We start from the raw sequence: 15901 nt of genomic DNA, 5'->3' as shown, positions 1-15901 counted from the left end.
GCCCCGGCAGATGAACCTCAGGATTAAAGGGTGGGCTCAGTTCAGCGCACGCTGTGTCTCACCTAAAAAATCCACTGCGCGGGCTCGAAGGGTTAATGACCTTTCCCAAATCTTCGCTTTGGGAAGACTGGCCATTATTGCTCTGTATGGGAAAAGGACACTTTAATTAGATGTATATTTTCACACCACAAAAGCTATTTGAGTACCACAGTGGCAAACAAGGTGTTTCCCTTTGTTGTTATCAGAAGCCTTTAGTTGCCAATTTAAAAGCTGTTGAGAAGCAGCTGACAAAGCACCTTTAGAAGTGCAGAACAGTGTTCATCTGTGCTGTGTGGGACAGACCCAGGTCTTTGATGTGCTATTGAGTTGTAACCAGTGTGACAGGCAGCAGTAAAATTAATATCATTGACTGTCTGTCTTGTGTGTATGTATTTTTTTGGATAAACCTCATATTCTTTAAAAACATGCTGTGTGACCTGAATAATTGCTCGATAATTGCATTGAAACTAGTGTTTTATACAAAAAAATGCAGATATGTGAACTGAAAATACTATTTGATATATGCCAATTATCTCCATTGTCATTTCTTCTAATTGTTTTCATAAACAACCTCAATAGAATATTGAAATGTGGGAAGACAGAAAATAAGTCACTTGGGGGGAAAAGGAATTAACACAAAGAGGAAGAACATTTAATTTCATTTACCTATCTTCATTATGTAGTTATATTTGAAGAAGCAGCATTATACCTTACCCTTTTTATCTCCTCACCCTTGTTCCTCTCCAAAGTCAAGGGTATGAATAATGCTTCTATCTGTTCTCCAAATCAAAGAACAGGAACATTAAAGAGCAGAGATACTGGTAAGAGAAGAGATTGACTGGAGCATATAAACACAGTTGCATTTAAGTGCATATCAAAACACCCGGAAATAAAACCCATCAAATTTAGAGCAAACAGAAAAGGAAAATGAGTCCATTGTCCTCCAAAAGTCGGATCATTCTGTCACTGTTTCCTAGGGGTGTCACTTGTCCCCTCCTCACCATCTGCAGGAACTATGTCAAGCAAGAGCCTTGCTTTCTTGATACAGGATGTCTTTTATTATTGTGGTTTCAACAAACCATTGTTAACACTATGTCTAATCTGTGGTGGCTGGGATTCTTCATGATGCCTCATGTTTCTGGCAATTCATCCTGCGTAGTCTCACTATTGGTTTGAACATGACCCAAAGTGAATCCCCTGATTCACTTATTCATGACCTGAATAAAACAAGAATCATGTGGGAAAGAAGAGACCTGAGATTATTTATGCAGATAGTACTCACAATAAAAGGTTGTTTTCTTACCTTTATTGCCCTAATTCTGTAATATCCTAATCTTGACTTTGAGATTGTATTCTGCCTTTTGTAATATACAATGTGCGTATTTTGTTATATTTTGTTACATTCTGTTCTCTTGTTCTTTTCTAGATATTTCTTTGTTCTTTTCTAGACACTTTTACTCAAATATAAATTGGTTAAAGTAGTATCATAGTTCCTTGTTTCTGCACAGTGGTAGAAGACAACAGGCCTTATTAGATTGTCCTTTCCATATACTGATCAGATATCAGAGGGGTGAGAGAACTTTAAAATTAAAATCATTATATATTGTCAGAATATAGCAAATATGAAAGATATCAGTCTCATAGTGCATTGGTGAGATTCAATAAGCAATTTTCAAAGAATATATGAGGTGGAAAAGCATAATAAATTATGCAATTCAGGTGGATTAAAACACCTCTCCCACAGCTACTTATGGTTGCCATTCATTGTAAATGACAACAGAGTCTTCTCTGTTTTAATTTGATTGATGAGTTCTCAGCAAGCTATAAAAAATCCATTTTCATGAGAAATGTCTTCCCACACACAGACCAACAGTGTCAGACACACCTAAAATTGCTCCTGGATTTCCTTTGGACTCCCTCCACTTCAACTGACTCTGTAGTGGTCAATTTGGATGTGAAACAGCTGAAAACTGGAATCAGCTTCTTTCTTTCACAATGAAATGCTCCCACAGAGCAGTGAAAATGCTACTTTTTTCTTTTTTTTTTTAAACAACAAGGTTTATGACCACGAAGATGATTTGCATTTTCTGGATTTTGTGTCTCTACATTGTACACCCCCAAGGTTTGGGAAGAACTTAATGGCTGTAACAGCCTCAAGCAGTAAAGACTCTTCTACAAGAGAGGTCGGGGCAGCATTTTGTAGCAATCAACTTATTTACTGGACTGGGCACTTCGAAAGATCCTTGAAAATGAACAAACAAAACTCAATGCCATATATTCAACTTTAAATAAGGAAAATTCATTACAAAAGTTCTACAGTTTGAAAACCTCATCGTCGAATCCTGACAAAGCTGCAGCAAAGCACATTCATGGACGTGTTATCTTTTATGAAGCCAATTAAATTATCAGTGCTTCTCTGCATGATCTCTTGTATGTCATTGGAGAAAACTTTAGTGTCTTCCAATTGTTCACTCAGATACCCTGCTAATTACTTAGCCATTAAGACAATATATTATCTTCCCCCAGGCTTTACAAAAGTCAAATTTCATACTGTTCCTATAATTAGTAGCTCACAAAGTCACTTCTGTTAGATAACATTAGGGGAAATAAGATGCCTGGCAGTGATTTGGAAGGTAGTAACACAGATAAAAACAAACCTGAGTAGTCATCATTAGAAACTTTTTCAGATGATAGCTTTTCATAGTTTAAATTTTAGTTTACATTAAGATATGCACAAAGAATTTGTGAAAATGACAGATGTAAAACTATTTGCTGAGTGAAGAAAGTGTTACGAAAAATGCTTTGAAAATACTGATCCATCAACCCATGCAAAACTAAACTTTCTGCACACAAAAACACGTGGAACAAACTTTTAACTGGCAATACATTTACACAGGAAAAAATCTTGCATGGAAAAGATGGTTATTTTTCCTTCTTCAAATACAGAAATGCAACCGATTTATAACTAAAAGGTTTTGACTTTTTCCTTTGCCCATGAGGCAGTTTGTGCACTAAATAACTTTGTGTTGCTGAAACTGCCACAGAAGAATAAACAATGGAAATACGAGGAAGGTGGGCAAAGTCAGAGGAACTTGGTTAACATCAGGTATGTAAGTAAACCTGTTGATAATCCCTTTATAGAGCCATATCTGAATCCTTATTGTGACTTTAGGACTCTGAAGTTGAATACATCTAGCGCTTGTGTATGGTTTGATATCGCAACCTGCAGTCACACACAGTGATTTAGGTGCAGTAATGCAATGTCGTAGCAGAACGTGTACAAACGTACAAAATGTCACCAATAAATGAGAAATTACAATGCTTGTACCACTCTTTATGCAATTTTCCTGTTCTGGTTGGAATTGCTGTAAGATACAGTTGGCTTACAGTGGTTTTATACAGCCTTAAGTTCCACAAAGACACATAAAGGCTGAGGGAACAGAGAAAGTCTTTTTCTTTTCTTCAGAGGGACATGTATTTCAGGTAAGGCATTTGCTAAATGAGTTTTTGAAAACCTGTGTAGCAGCTCTGGTCTCTGCAAATTTTCTATGGAAAATGGTAAATTTAGCAATTATTTTGGTTAACTGTGCCACTGAAACAGGATAATTGTTATCAGAGTCTAAGCTTAGGTACGCACAGCAGCTGAAGTGCTGTATGTCAGAATTGTGCTGCATATTCATTGATTTTGACCAAGTAACAGTTTATTTTCTTTCACTGAGTTATCCAGAGAGGTGAGTTATCCCAAGGCTGTGATCATTTGGGAGCTTTCATCTTGTCTTATTGTATCTTTTTTATGAAGGGCTGGTTTTTATTTGCAGGTACCCAATAATCCTGATTGTGTGATTCTACCTTTGAATGGGGAGTGGGTTGCCAATAGCTTTGAAAGCATCTGTTGAAAAGCCTCTCTGATATCTCCCCCTGCCACAGAATTTGTAGTACATACTTGGCTTAAAGCATAAGTGTACTTGAGTTGACTTCAAAAGAAATAAAATTATCTATTTTTTAATCCACTATTTCCCCCCCACCTTCTCTATGTGTATCTATGTTCTTTCTTTGAAGAGATTTACCTTATCAAAAACATATTGCTTTAAATACAATAGAGAATACCATTTCAGAATAAAACATTTGCTTTTTTAAATTGGAATTGAGTCTTATCCTCGAGTTTTATTTTGTAATAGTGAATGGCTTGAAATACAGACAAAATACTGCCCTTGAAAAAGAATGCTGTTTCTTTTGATCCAAAGTGACATGTCATTTGGGGGACAGAAAGGAAGAAAGATTTCAGAATGGGATGATGTGAATTTTAGAAGTAATAAGGATTTTAAAGAGCACTCATTTTGCTTTGACTACAACTGTAGCCTGGAATTGCCAACTCTTTAGTCACAAACTTCTTTGTATTGTATATCATGTCTGAAAGGTAGTTATTAAGAGCAAGAATTTAATATTCACCAGGGCAGATTTGGGTATGAGAAAACAGGAAGGGAGCAAGAACAAGCCTAACATTATTCCTTTTTTTCTGCTTTACCTCCTCTCTTCCTTTCTTCCACCAAAACTGAAGAGGAATCAGTGCCTACAGCCTGCGTCTGCAGTGCTACCTCCTTCCATGCACCAAACCTGCTGTCTTTCCAATCAGTGGAAAATTACCACTCACTATAATCACAGTTGTATCAGACCAGTAGCCTACTTTCAAGGGGAAAATCCCTGCCGTTCTCACCCCGCTTATCTTTAAAACCAGAAATACTTCCTTTTTTTTTTCTTTTTTTTTTAAGTCAGTGACAGCAGGGCAGGATTCCTCCCTAATTTCTATTCAGCAAAGTCAGAACAACACACTGGGAGAACTGCTGAAATTGTTGGGTCAAAATTAAGCTCTTAAAATGGCATTTCAAAAATTGGCTCTTGGGTTCTGAGAGGAAATCAAGAGCTATCTTCTTCAGTGTCATCTCACCTCATTCAGCTACAAGGGAAACTGCTTTTGTTAAAGAGAGGCCTTTGGAATCGGAAGAAAAACTAATCAGTGTATATGTAATCTGAGTTAATATTTTTTAACTACTCCATTAATATGAACTGACACTGCATCCATCAAATGCATATTTTGGGGCACTTATTAAAAACAACTAATTTTAATTTTTTTCTGTGTCTTATTACAAAAGAAGGAAATACTGCCTCGTTCCTCTAGAGATGTAAAGAAAATAGCCTTGAATATGTTAAACTGAGAAAAAGCCATATGGATCTTTGGAATTGTATATACAGCAATGGTTTCCATTGTACTGCTGGAGGAGTCAGAAGAAATAGGAGTCTGTGCAATCTGTACATGTTGGAGTTGCTCTTTCATTTGTTCTGTTCTCACATCGGAAAGCCACAAGACAGTAACTGCAATACATGCTGGCAATGTGTAGATGTGGGAGCTGGCAGGAGAAAGAATGAAATCTCTGTTTAAATGTGTGTGATGAAGTCTGAGGATGGTTTTAAAACAATATTTCAAAAGGCACACCTGGCAGGCTTGTGATAAGATTTATTTGAATGACTCATTTCTGTTTTAAAGGCCAGCAAAGAAGGGACATGAGGTTCTGCTCTCCCTATGTAGGGGTGTCATCCTTGTCCCCTCAAGGTGTTGTGAGGGTAAATATACAAAGTGTTGCAAGTGTCTATTACTTGAATAAGGAAGGCATATAAATAGTTCTGTCAGATAAGAAGTTATCTCACTCTTCCTTGTTACCACATGGAACCTACATAAAACATAGGTAATGCTTTTTTGTTAAGTGATATTAGTGAAGTTGTCTGGGTACAATTTCAAGCAACAGTGAGGACTGTCTGTAAGTTGTGAAGCAGTCTCTTTTAATGATTCCCCATTATATACCAAGAACAGATTTAATTTTTTAAATCAACACCAAAATAAAAACCATGAAGAATTGTATGAACAAAATAACATATATATGGAAATTGGCAAGGAAGGAAGGAGCTTTATAATTGCATGGAGCATATTTTACTAATGACCAAAACTTGCTTCTATTAATGAAATTTATTTTCTTATTTTGCAGCTTGCAGACCTGGATTCTATAAGGCTTTTGCTGGAAATGTGAAGTGTTCCAAATGTCCTCCACATAGTTTGACCCATGTAGAAGCAACTTCTGTCTGTCAGTGTGAAAAAGGTTATTTCAGAGCTGAAAAGGACCCACCAACCATGGCATGTACCAGTAAGTCTGATCAGTACCAGTGTCTGCAATTCTCTTCTCCCATTGCCTCATTTATTTCATTTTTTTTTAAAAAAAACAAGAAGTTTGTACATTTTGTGAAGAATTCCATTCAAGTTAACCAAAAGATATTTTATTTTTTTTTAACCAAAATTCAAACAACATTTTTCTGTTTAGTCTAGAGAACCTTTAAAATAGCCACGTTTCCTAGTTTGATGACTTTTTTACTGGTAACTCTGAGATATAAAACAAGGAGGGTAATTGCTGTCATATAGATAATAATGTGGTGTTTTAACTACCAATAGGTATTTTAAATGCTTGAAAATATGCTAGTACAAAAGCTTTCAAAAAACTGGAGTCATGTAAAGAAAAAAACTGCTATGACATGCTCTGCTGTCTCAGATTTAAATGAAGAGTATAAGAACAATATTGATATTTTATTCAACACAATTGAGTAAAAACTAAACTTTCTAGAAAAGACAAGAAGATTTTTTTTTTAAAAGGAAAAAGATGTATCTAATCAGAAGGTATATAATTAAAACTATTGCATATCATCTTTTTCTAATCTTCTTATGCAACTCTGATAATGAAAATTTTTGATAAATATTAAAATACATAATTTTGTGTTTCTTGACTAACCTGTCATAAAACTGTCATCAAGATAAAACTGCTGCCTAGCAATCTATGGGCAGAAATCCTGAGAAGAGATTTTTATTACTTTGATCAGTGTTCTTACATCTAGAAACAAAAAGCATAAGTTTTCTTTTTACTTAATAAAATATTTCTCATAGGTTTCCATTCATGGTTCATTACTCACTGGCATTCATTTATTGGTTGTTAGCAACTATATCTGTTTAATCTCAAAACTGAGAACAAACAGCAGCATTTAAAAATCTGTGGGTGAAATACTATATTTACACATAATAGGCAATTAAAATTGCCTGTTTAGCAAAGGAATTTTAAGACTGCAAAATTCCCTAAGATACCCCATTTTCTGTATAGCACTTTGCCAGCTCTTTCAGTGGATGATTTGATCTCAGTACATTTTGTGCCACGGTTAAGAAAATTCTAAAAAAAAAAAAATAACATGTTAAATGAATGAAGTATTTCAACAGAATTTTAAGTACAAAAAGTTTAAGATGTAAAACCACAAAAAAAAAGTGCTGTTGCAAGAACCATCAGTGTGTAGCCATAACTTTGCTACGTTTACACTGAGTGAAAAAATAACTGAGCTGACAGAATTGTACTACTCCCTGTGCTCAGGATAGTCTTTCCAAAGGACACTGTACTGGGCAAGTTGGGAATATACCAGGTAATTTGGATCTGATGTACAAAGTCAGAGGCATTCTGCAATCCTGAGGTCATTACACAGACCAAGACATTGTCCAGCCACTAAATGGGGGGATGGTCATTAAAATTGCATTTCTCAGATTGAAGGCACTAAGCAGAAAATTGTCTTATCCAACAGTAGGGTTTTTAGAGGGGAAAGGTAAATCCCACACTCCACCTAAGGGATTTAGGGCTCAGACAGACACCCCAATCACCTTCACAGAACCTGCTCTCAGTTCAGTCTGGAACAAGGAACACAGGCCTACAATTTTGCATAAAATATGTGAGGGAATAAACAATGTTTTCCAGACTTACCCCAGGAAAAATGGTGATTACAAATAATCCCACTCAAATCAATGCCTCAAGAACAGGCCATTAAAAACTTACTTACAGAACTAACACATCCCAGGCATTCTTGACAGTCTCATGCTTAGAAAGACAGTTTCACTCAGCCATTATGCAGATGAGGTTCCATATTATTTATAAGTCATTGGTTTTTCATCTCTGAAAGACAGTGCTTTGAAAAAATTACTCATATATAGTATTAGGATTCCATAATTATCTTTCAGAGCACAATTTTAAGCTCTGATACCCACCAGTATTGATAAGGTCGGGAGGAGCACGAGAGCCCTGTGGCATCAGGGGGCAGGTTCTACAACACCCTGGTGCTTTCTCAACAAAAGTTGAGTCAGAGAGATGTTTTGGCTGGAAACTCTCAGGGAAGACTTGCTGCCAGCCCTCTTCAAATATCAGCCAAAGCAGCTGAGAGTGTGTAGACAGAGATGAACCACAGCAGAGGTTGAGCAGTGCCCCATCTCACCTCAGCTTGGGAGATAGAAGAAATAAAGGAGACAGTGAACCACACTAATTTCTGCCTTGCTCTTGCTTCAGTGCCACCAGGCATTGTCTCCCACTCAGCCCAGACTCCAAGGTGTCAGTTCTCCACTGACTGTCACAGCAGATGTGTTTGTCTTATACCTACAATGGTGATTATTTCACTAATTGTCAGCTGAGCAAATGACACTGGCAGACTGTGTTCTTGTCTTCTTGCTCATCATCAGTAATGAAGAGTCTGCAGGCCAAATTATTCCCTAAGTGACAGCTTTAGCCCCACTGCTTTCAAATTATGCTCTCAGTTATTAAAATTATGTTTCTGTCATAAACACAACCTCACTGCTTTTGGTGGATCTGTGCAGATGCGGCTAATCTAAATTTAATAAACAAAGGTACAGGTATGAGTGGAATTTACGATGTTCCTTCCAAACTGCCATGCTTCACTGTAATAAAAGGAGTTGAAAGTTAGAAAAAAAATGAAGATATTTGACTACATAAAGAGAAAAGGCTGTGCAGTAAGAAAAGACCCTTTCTGCATACCCCCTTTTGGGGCAGATCTGCATTTTTGGTATTCGTTTTCAAATTGGTATCTTCACATATGAGATGTGGCATAAGAAATAGATATTTTTCTTGGGAGTTTTAAAATTAGAGTTATTTTTAAATTAAACACAGACTGAATAGTCGATTCCACTCACAAATGTCTTTATATTCAAACATTTTGACTGACTCTATTGATACCTATTTTATTTGCTTCCCCATGTCCTGCAAAGCAATATGCCTAAGATAGGTAGATACTTTGTTCTCTTTCTCTTTTCATTCCAGTATAGGGTTGGGCACTATTCCCTACTCCAGAACTTTTCCTCAGTACTGGGAAACTTGCATATGCAGCATTATGGGAAAACAAACAAACAAACAAACAAAAAACACAAACAAAAAAAAAACAAAACAAAAAAAACCCTAAACCTTGATTTCAGAGACTATGAAGTTAAGAGTTTAGCTTTCAGCATCCACTTTTTACAAGATGAGCTTCAAACCCACTTGGATTAATTCTGTGAAAGTGCATAGTGTCTGCTTTTCCAAAATTGTACAGTTCCCATTTTTACTTCCTGTAACTGCATTTTGTGAAAGAAGAGTGTGCACTTTGCAAAAAACAGTAATACAAATCTATTTTCAATAAGAGAAATGAAAATTACATTAGAATATATTGTTAATCCCTTTCTCTGAGGCTCTTTTCATTTGATTGACATTTCTTTATCAATCTCTTGCTGCTACTCTTTCTTCTTATTGTATTTCTTTGCCATATGCAAGTACTCTATCAGTGATCTCTCTGCATACACAGTGAGCAACAAATAGCATCATATCTAATCCCCTGTCTGATTACTCTGTACGTAAAGTCTAACATTTCCCACCATAAAGTAATTGGATTAATTGATCCATCTTTTCTTTTCAAGGTCAGGCAGGCTTATATTGGTTGTCTGAGTCTGAATGCATCTCTTTTCATGTTATGCTTAAACAACTTGAACCCAACAAACTTGTGCTCTGTTCAATAACCTCTGCCACGAACTGTATCCTCTACTTTTAAGAGTCAACATGGTATTTCAGCAGCAAAATCAAGCAACATACTAGAAGTCTTTGACTCTACTACTTCTACTGTTATATATATAGATATTATATATATGTTTATACATTTATTTGCAATCCATCATTATACTCAGACTTGGAGTGTTGTTTTGTAGTCACTGGCTTCCTTTTCCTGCTAGTCTCACAGGAAAAGTATGAGTGATTCTGGAAAAGGAAAAATGTAGTTCTACATCAAGTGACACAACTTATTTATACCACATGTATATACGTATGTCAGAAAGCAATTATGAACTCAAGGGGCACAGCCAGGTGCTGATTCCAAGTATATTCTAAGGCAATGCTTGATTTTTGGACAGTTTTCACTTGAAATGCAACAGGTATTTTCCGGACACTCATCACTCATTAGTGTATAAAATAATGCATTGCCCTCACTAGAGTTCTGCAGAGTTGGGTTTGCTCCTCTTTCATTCCAAAACCAGCAAAATTCACTTTGGCTTCGCAGAGGAAGAGAATAAACTCTGCCCTGTTGCTTTCAGAGCAGGCCTGGTTCTCCCTAAGACATTGATGTCGGTCTCCTCCACAGAGAGTGTAGAAATACTTCTTACATTGTAATTTGTAAATGAAGCAAAAGACATTGCTCACACTCTGGCTGAGTTCCATTTTAGCAGACGAGCTGCATGTTTTTTTAATGCTTATCCATCTGAACTGTATTTTATTCTTTTGCATAAAATCCAGAGTCGTGAATTCTGCTGTGAGAAAAGGCTCCCTTGTTTTCACCAATATACTTGTTTTCCTTAAAAATCAATATGAGGAAATCCCTGAGTGCTTTGCACACAGATGTCTGCAGAAGTGTTATTGCTGCCAGGTTTTTCCAATGTGTCAAATAATCTTTGTATAATTTATAAATGATAACAAAGCAATCAGGCCACATTCATAAAAGCCCAGTGACACATAATTTAGTTGAATCTGAGGATTAGAATGAATTGTCTCTCTTTGTTCCAAGTTCTAAATCTTAGTAAATGATTCACTACATGTCATTACAGCTTAATATTTGCATGAAATCACAGTTTAACTGGCATAATTTAACAGCAATTAAAAAGCTATTTAATCGTCATGCAAATTGGCATGAGGGGCCTTGAGTAGGAAGTGTGTTTGAGGCTTTTTTCTGTGACTGTCTGCTTTTTTGCAAGCAGACAGTCACATACTTTCAGACACCTCTAACATAATTGATGGTGGCTTTCCTTTTCACTGAAATGTGAATGTACAATAGTATGTGTTTTCTCTTACAGTTGAGGATTAAGTCCGAAGTCATGACTCTAAAAACTTTCACTCTCTAGTACAAATAATTTTTTTTTTTAAATATATTTTATTTACTGTATTGGTCCATCTACAGATGTCATGTACATATAGTGCAGCAAAAATCTGATAGGAAATGAAAATTCAAAAAGACAGACAAAACTTGGCTGTTGCCCAGATTCACATTAACTCATGTTTTGGCGTGCCGAAATTGATGAAATAATATAAAAAAACCCCACTGAGCTGTGATGACCCATTGTCATAATATCTATAGTTATATAAGATATAAGTTATGTATCTATAGTATGTAAGATTAAATCTAAGCTTGTTTTAAAACCTTGACTCCAATCCTTCAAGCAATTACACACATGCCTAGTTTTAAGTGCTTGAGTATTACCAATTATTTCAAGGGGATTACTGATCCACTCAAAGTTATGCAGATTTGTAAGCATGATTAAGGTTCATCCTCCATATTCCTAAAACTCCTCATTGGTTTTAACAGTGGGAATTTGTTAAGACCAGTCATTATTTAATTCTCACAGCATGGCTTTAGAGGAAACATAATTATTCTGAATAATTAGTCATCTGAACACAAATAATAAGAACTGAAGCTGAAGTCATCTGTGCTGGTTTTAGCTTGTTCCAGTCTCAGGACTCTTTTCCAGAGTAGCCAGAACCATTAACCTCACAGTGGTTTTATAGGCGTTTAGTGATTTCTGAATCTGAGACACTCTAAGCTTGTAGGAGCTTTTGAACCACAGCAGTCTTTTCAAGGCTATCTCTTACCTCTGTTTTCCACACCACTAGATAATGAAGTATCAATATAATGAGCCTTTCTTAACAAGTTGCATTTACAAGTACTTACCTATTAAAGTATTTCAAATGCTTCAGTTTACACTTATCACAAGGTCACAAAGACCAGGAAGGAAAAATAAAGGAGGAGCATTGATATTTTTGTTTTCCTCCCTAAAGCAAAGGTTTGACCATCTTTTAGGCACAAGGTCTTGTCTTCATGCTACAAGCTGTAGAGCTGGAATTTACAAAAGTGTTGATTAATATTTTTGGTTTGTTTGTTTAGAAAGCATATTATATTTTAATCGTCTGACTCTCTCATCTTTACTGTGCCACTCAATTTGTTGAGTGGAATTCACTTGCGTAAGAATTAGCTGATGTCATTTGCAAATGTTTCTTGTACTCTTTCAGTCTGCTTAAGAGACCCTGAAGTAATGAAGAGCTCACTCAAAGTTTGACCAGTGTCTCAATCAAAACTTTATGTTTAAGTCCTGTTGGAATAAATGATCAAAAACTGCAAAGAAAGCTGAAACTTTTCAAAGCTCTGATAAGCCAAGCAATGCATGTGCCCTGTGATTTTTGTTGAGAGCTGGGAATATATGTTTATTCAACTCATTCAGCTCAAAAAACCCAGAGGTCAGCAGCTGAGTTTTCCACAGTCCTTTCACACATATCAAAATCTAGAGTATAAGGCCTTGCGTTTTTCCAAATCTGTGTTTCTTACATAATTTTTATGGGTACATTTGGGATTATCTCTCTGTGAAGAAATTCTTCCTGGTGTCCAACCCAAACCTCTCTTGGCACAGCTTGAGGTCATTTCCTCTCATCCTGTCACTTGTTACCTGGGAGAAGAGGCCAAACCCCACCTGCCTGCAACCTCCTTTCAGGGAGTTGTAGAGGGCAATAAGATCACCCCCAAGCCTCCTCTTCTGCAGGATAAACACCCCCAGCTCACTCAGCCTCTCCTCATCAGCCTTGTGCTCCAGACCCTTCCTTAGCTCCATTGCCGTTCTCTGGACATGCTCCAGCACATCAATGTCTTTCCTGGAGTGAGGGGCCAGAACTGGACACAGCACTTGAGGTGTGGCCTCACCAGTGCCGAGTGCAGGGGTACAATCACTATTTAAATATGTAAAGCCCCAGGTATTTTTTATGTGATCCTACACAGTAAGTTAGCAAACAGCTTAAAATTTGTTGGACATCCCTGGACTGTTGTGGAATCCATGGGAAATGGGTCACTTGTGGTTCATCTGACAGTACACAGGCAGCTTTACCACCTGCTTGTTAGATGAGAGATCTCCTGTACTCTGCCTGCTGCAACTAGCTTTGTATTTCTTCCCACAGTCTTCAAAAATTACTTTTTCTCCTGCTTTTTGGTCAAGCTTTTAGACCTTTAACTTGCAAGGTTGATGTCTTCACTGTTATACTGGTGCTGACGAGGTACCAGGTGGGAAGGAAAAAAAACTTGTAAACTGTCTCTTGTGCCTAATAGTCTTGGCCTGTTGCCACCTAACTCTTGTTAATGAACAGCAGCAAAGAAATCCCTGGGGATAAGCAGTGAAGGGTAAAAAAGAAATCTGGCACTGCAGAACTAATACAAACAGTTTTACCTCTTGTAGTTATTCCAAAGCAGTTATTTATTTATTATTTAATTTGCCTCTTATAAAGCATCAAATATTTTAAGTCTCAGAAAAGCCTACATTACTAGATATAAAATAAGGATATAAATTTTGTGATTAAAGCTCTAGTCCAGTATACCACATCATCAAGAGATATTTAGTGCAAATTTGTGTTATCAAGTGTAGTTTTCACATTCCCAATTCATTTTTGCATTGCCTTAAATGATCTCTGAATTAATTCTAATTTACTTAGATTATTCAGCTTTTTGTGATCTCACCTATTTATTATGTCTGCTTAATTTTCAAGGATTATATTCAGATAACTCTTATTTTTTACTTTGAATTTGTTATAGAATCATAACTCTTATGTCTTTTATTTGCAAATAATTGCCTGAAATTTTTTTTTTGTTTGTTTAACTTTTTTCTCCAAAGAGGCCTAACAAGTTTTCCCCTCCTCTGCAGGACCACCTTCTGCTCCGAGGAATGTGGTTTTTAACATTAACGAAACAGCTCTGATGTTGGAGTGGAGCCCTCCGAGCGACACTGGAGGGAGAAAGGATCTCACTTACAGTGTCATCTGTAAGAAATGTGGCTCGGACGCCAGCCAGTGTGAGATCTGTGGGGGAGGCATCCGCTTCATCCCCAGGCACACGGGGCTCATCAACTCCTCGGTGACGGTGCTCGACTTCGTGTCGCACGTGAACTACACCTTCGAAATCGAAGCCACCAACGGGGTCTCGGAGCTGAGCTTCTCTCCCAAGCAGTTCACAGCCATCACGGTGACCACAGACCAAGATGGTAAGTCCCAGCATGTCTGTTCCTGTGCCCCTGACACCTATGGAGATGCTTTTGTTTCTTAGAAGTCTGGCTCAGCAAGTTAGGATGTTTTGCAGGTTGCTAAATGTTTTTAAGTGCTTTCTGTGAGGACTTTCAGCCCCTGCTGATGAGGGCATTAAATGCTTTTGGCAGTTGGCCCTTGACCCCATTACACAGGACACAAAACCACAGCTTTCTGTTTAAGTACAATATTTAGCTACCTGAGAGTAACTGTATCTATCAGTGGTTCATCAGAACTGGAGTCTGGTGCTTTTGAGATTTCAGTTTTGCAAGAGTAAAACACCAGAGGTTATCCATTACAATTGCACAATTCAAAGGAAAAGTGGAAGTGAACTCACTACCTTTAGTATCTGTTTCACAGTACTAATACAACATTTCTCGCTGTAAAGGTATTTCAACATCTGTATGAGCCATTTCCTACTAGATTTTCTTTGATCCTTTAATTTTAAACTTTGCATTATTGTTTTGAGCTTTTTCTTCCCCCTATTTGAGTTTGAATTCATGTCCAAGGTGAATCTTCACCAGAAACATGACAAACTAGAAGAGCTCTGTTTTTGTTTATTTCCGCAACTTTTTCTTGTTCTGTCTTTAGAAGTGCTTACTGTGCCAGGAAACGGCATCACAGGTTACCAACAATGTAAACTATAAAGCAGTGTCCTCTTCTGGCTTTTGTCACTGTACACAAGAAGGTTGTTTCAAAATTATCCCTTGCTGACATTTGTTCCAGAAATGTTTTTCACCTACTGTGCAGTGACATTGCAACTGCAGCTGACGTGTTTAATGTAGAGCAGGAACTGAACTGGCAAAACTACTGCTTTGAGCAAAAAACACGTGATAGTATGATTCTATTTAGTAAAAGTGCTAATGTTCCGGATGATCCTGTTTGTTCCACTTGTAGGAAGGCTCGAGGTTTTTTCACTTATCAGCCTAGCAAAAATCTGCTTACCTGTGTATCTGGGACGAGTAGTTTTGTTGATGAGTAGGTAATGACTTGTTTGCTTTGGGCATACAAAAAATTAACAGCTTGCTGTGATCATGATGATGATGGTGACAATGGTGTTAATATGAATAATATTCACGAAAATGGATTAGAAAAAGCACAAAAACTACTCACCGTTCAGGTGATGATGGTAACAGCAGAGCTAATCATTTAAGATGCCTAATGATATATAGGCCTTGCAGTGAGAATTTCCTTAAGCACTTAAGCTGTGTATCACCTTCGTATCCCTTTTCCTTTCTCAGTAAAGGAAAAATGGTGTTAGAAAGTACCCCTAAGTGTACTTACTTTTGGATATTTTGCTAAATGGCATTAAATGCAAGTCACCGAGCATGCACAGGTGGAGGTCACCAGAGATATGGTTTATTTTTAAGCTGGGTAACAGC

General features: G+C 37.0%; 1 protein-coding gene across 4 annotated transcripts in view; it reads left to right on the top strand.

Moving 5' to 3' along the window:
- EPHA6 (EPH receptor A6) overlaps positions 1-15901 on the top strand; it is a 449435-nt gene that overhangs the window by 216160 nt on the left and 217374 nt on the right. For all 4 annotated transcript variants that reach the window (XM_017832764.1, XM_017832762.1, XM_017832763.1 and 1 more), the window contains exons 4-5: positions 6078-6233; positions 14144-14479. In XM_017832764.1, coding sequence (XP_017688253.1) covers positions 6078-6233; positions 14144-14479 — 492 coding nt within the window. The remainder of the gene's footprint in view (positions 1-6077; positions 6234-14143; positions 14480-15901) is intronic.

Source organism: Lepidothrix coronata, unplaced genomic scaffold (genome assembly GCF_001604755.1).
Source record: "Lepidothrix coronata isolate B3197 unplaced genomic scaffold, Lepidothrix_coronata-1.0 Scaffold205, whole genome shotgun sequence".
Lineage (NCBI taxonomy): Eukaryota > Metazoa > Chordata > Aves > Passeriformes > Pipridae > Lepidothrix > Lepidothrix coronata.
This window is presented reverse-complemented; position numbering and strand designations above follow the sequence as displayed.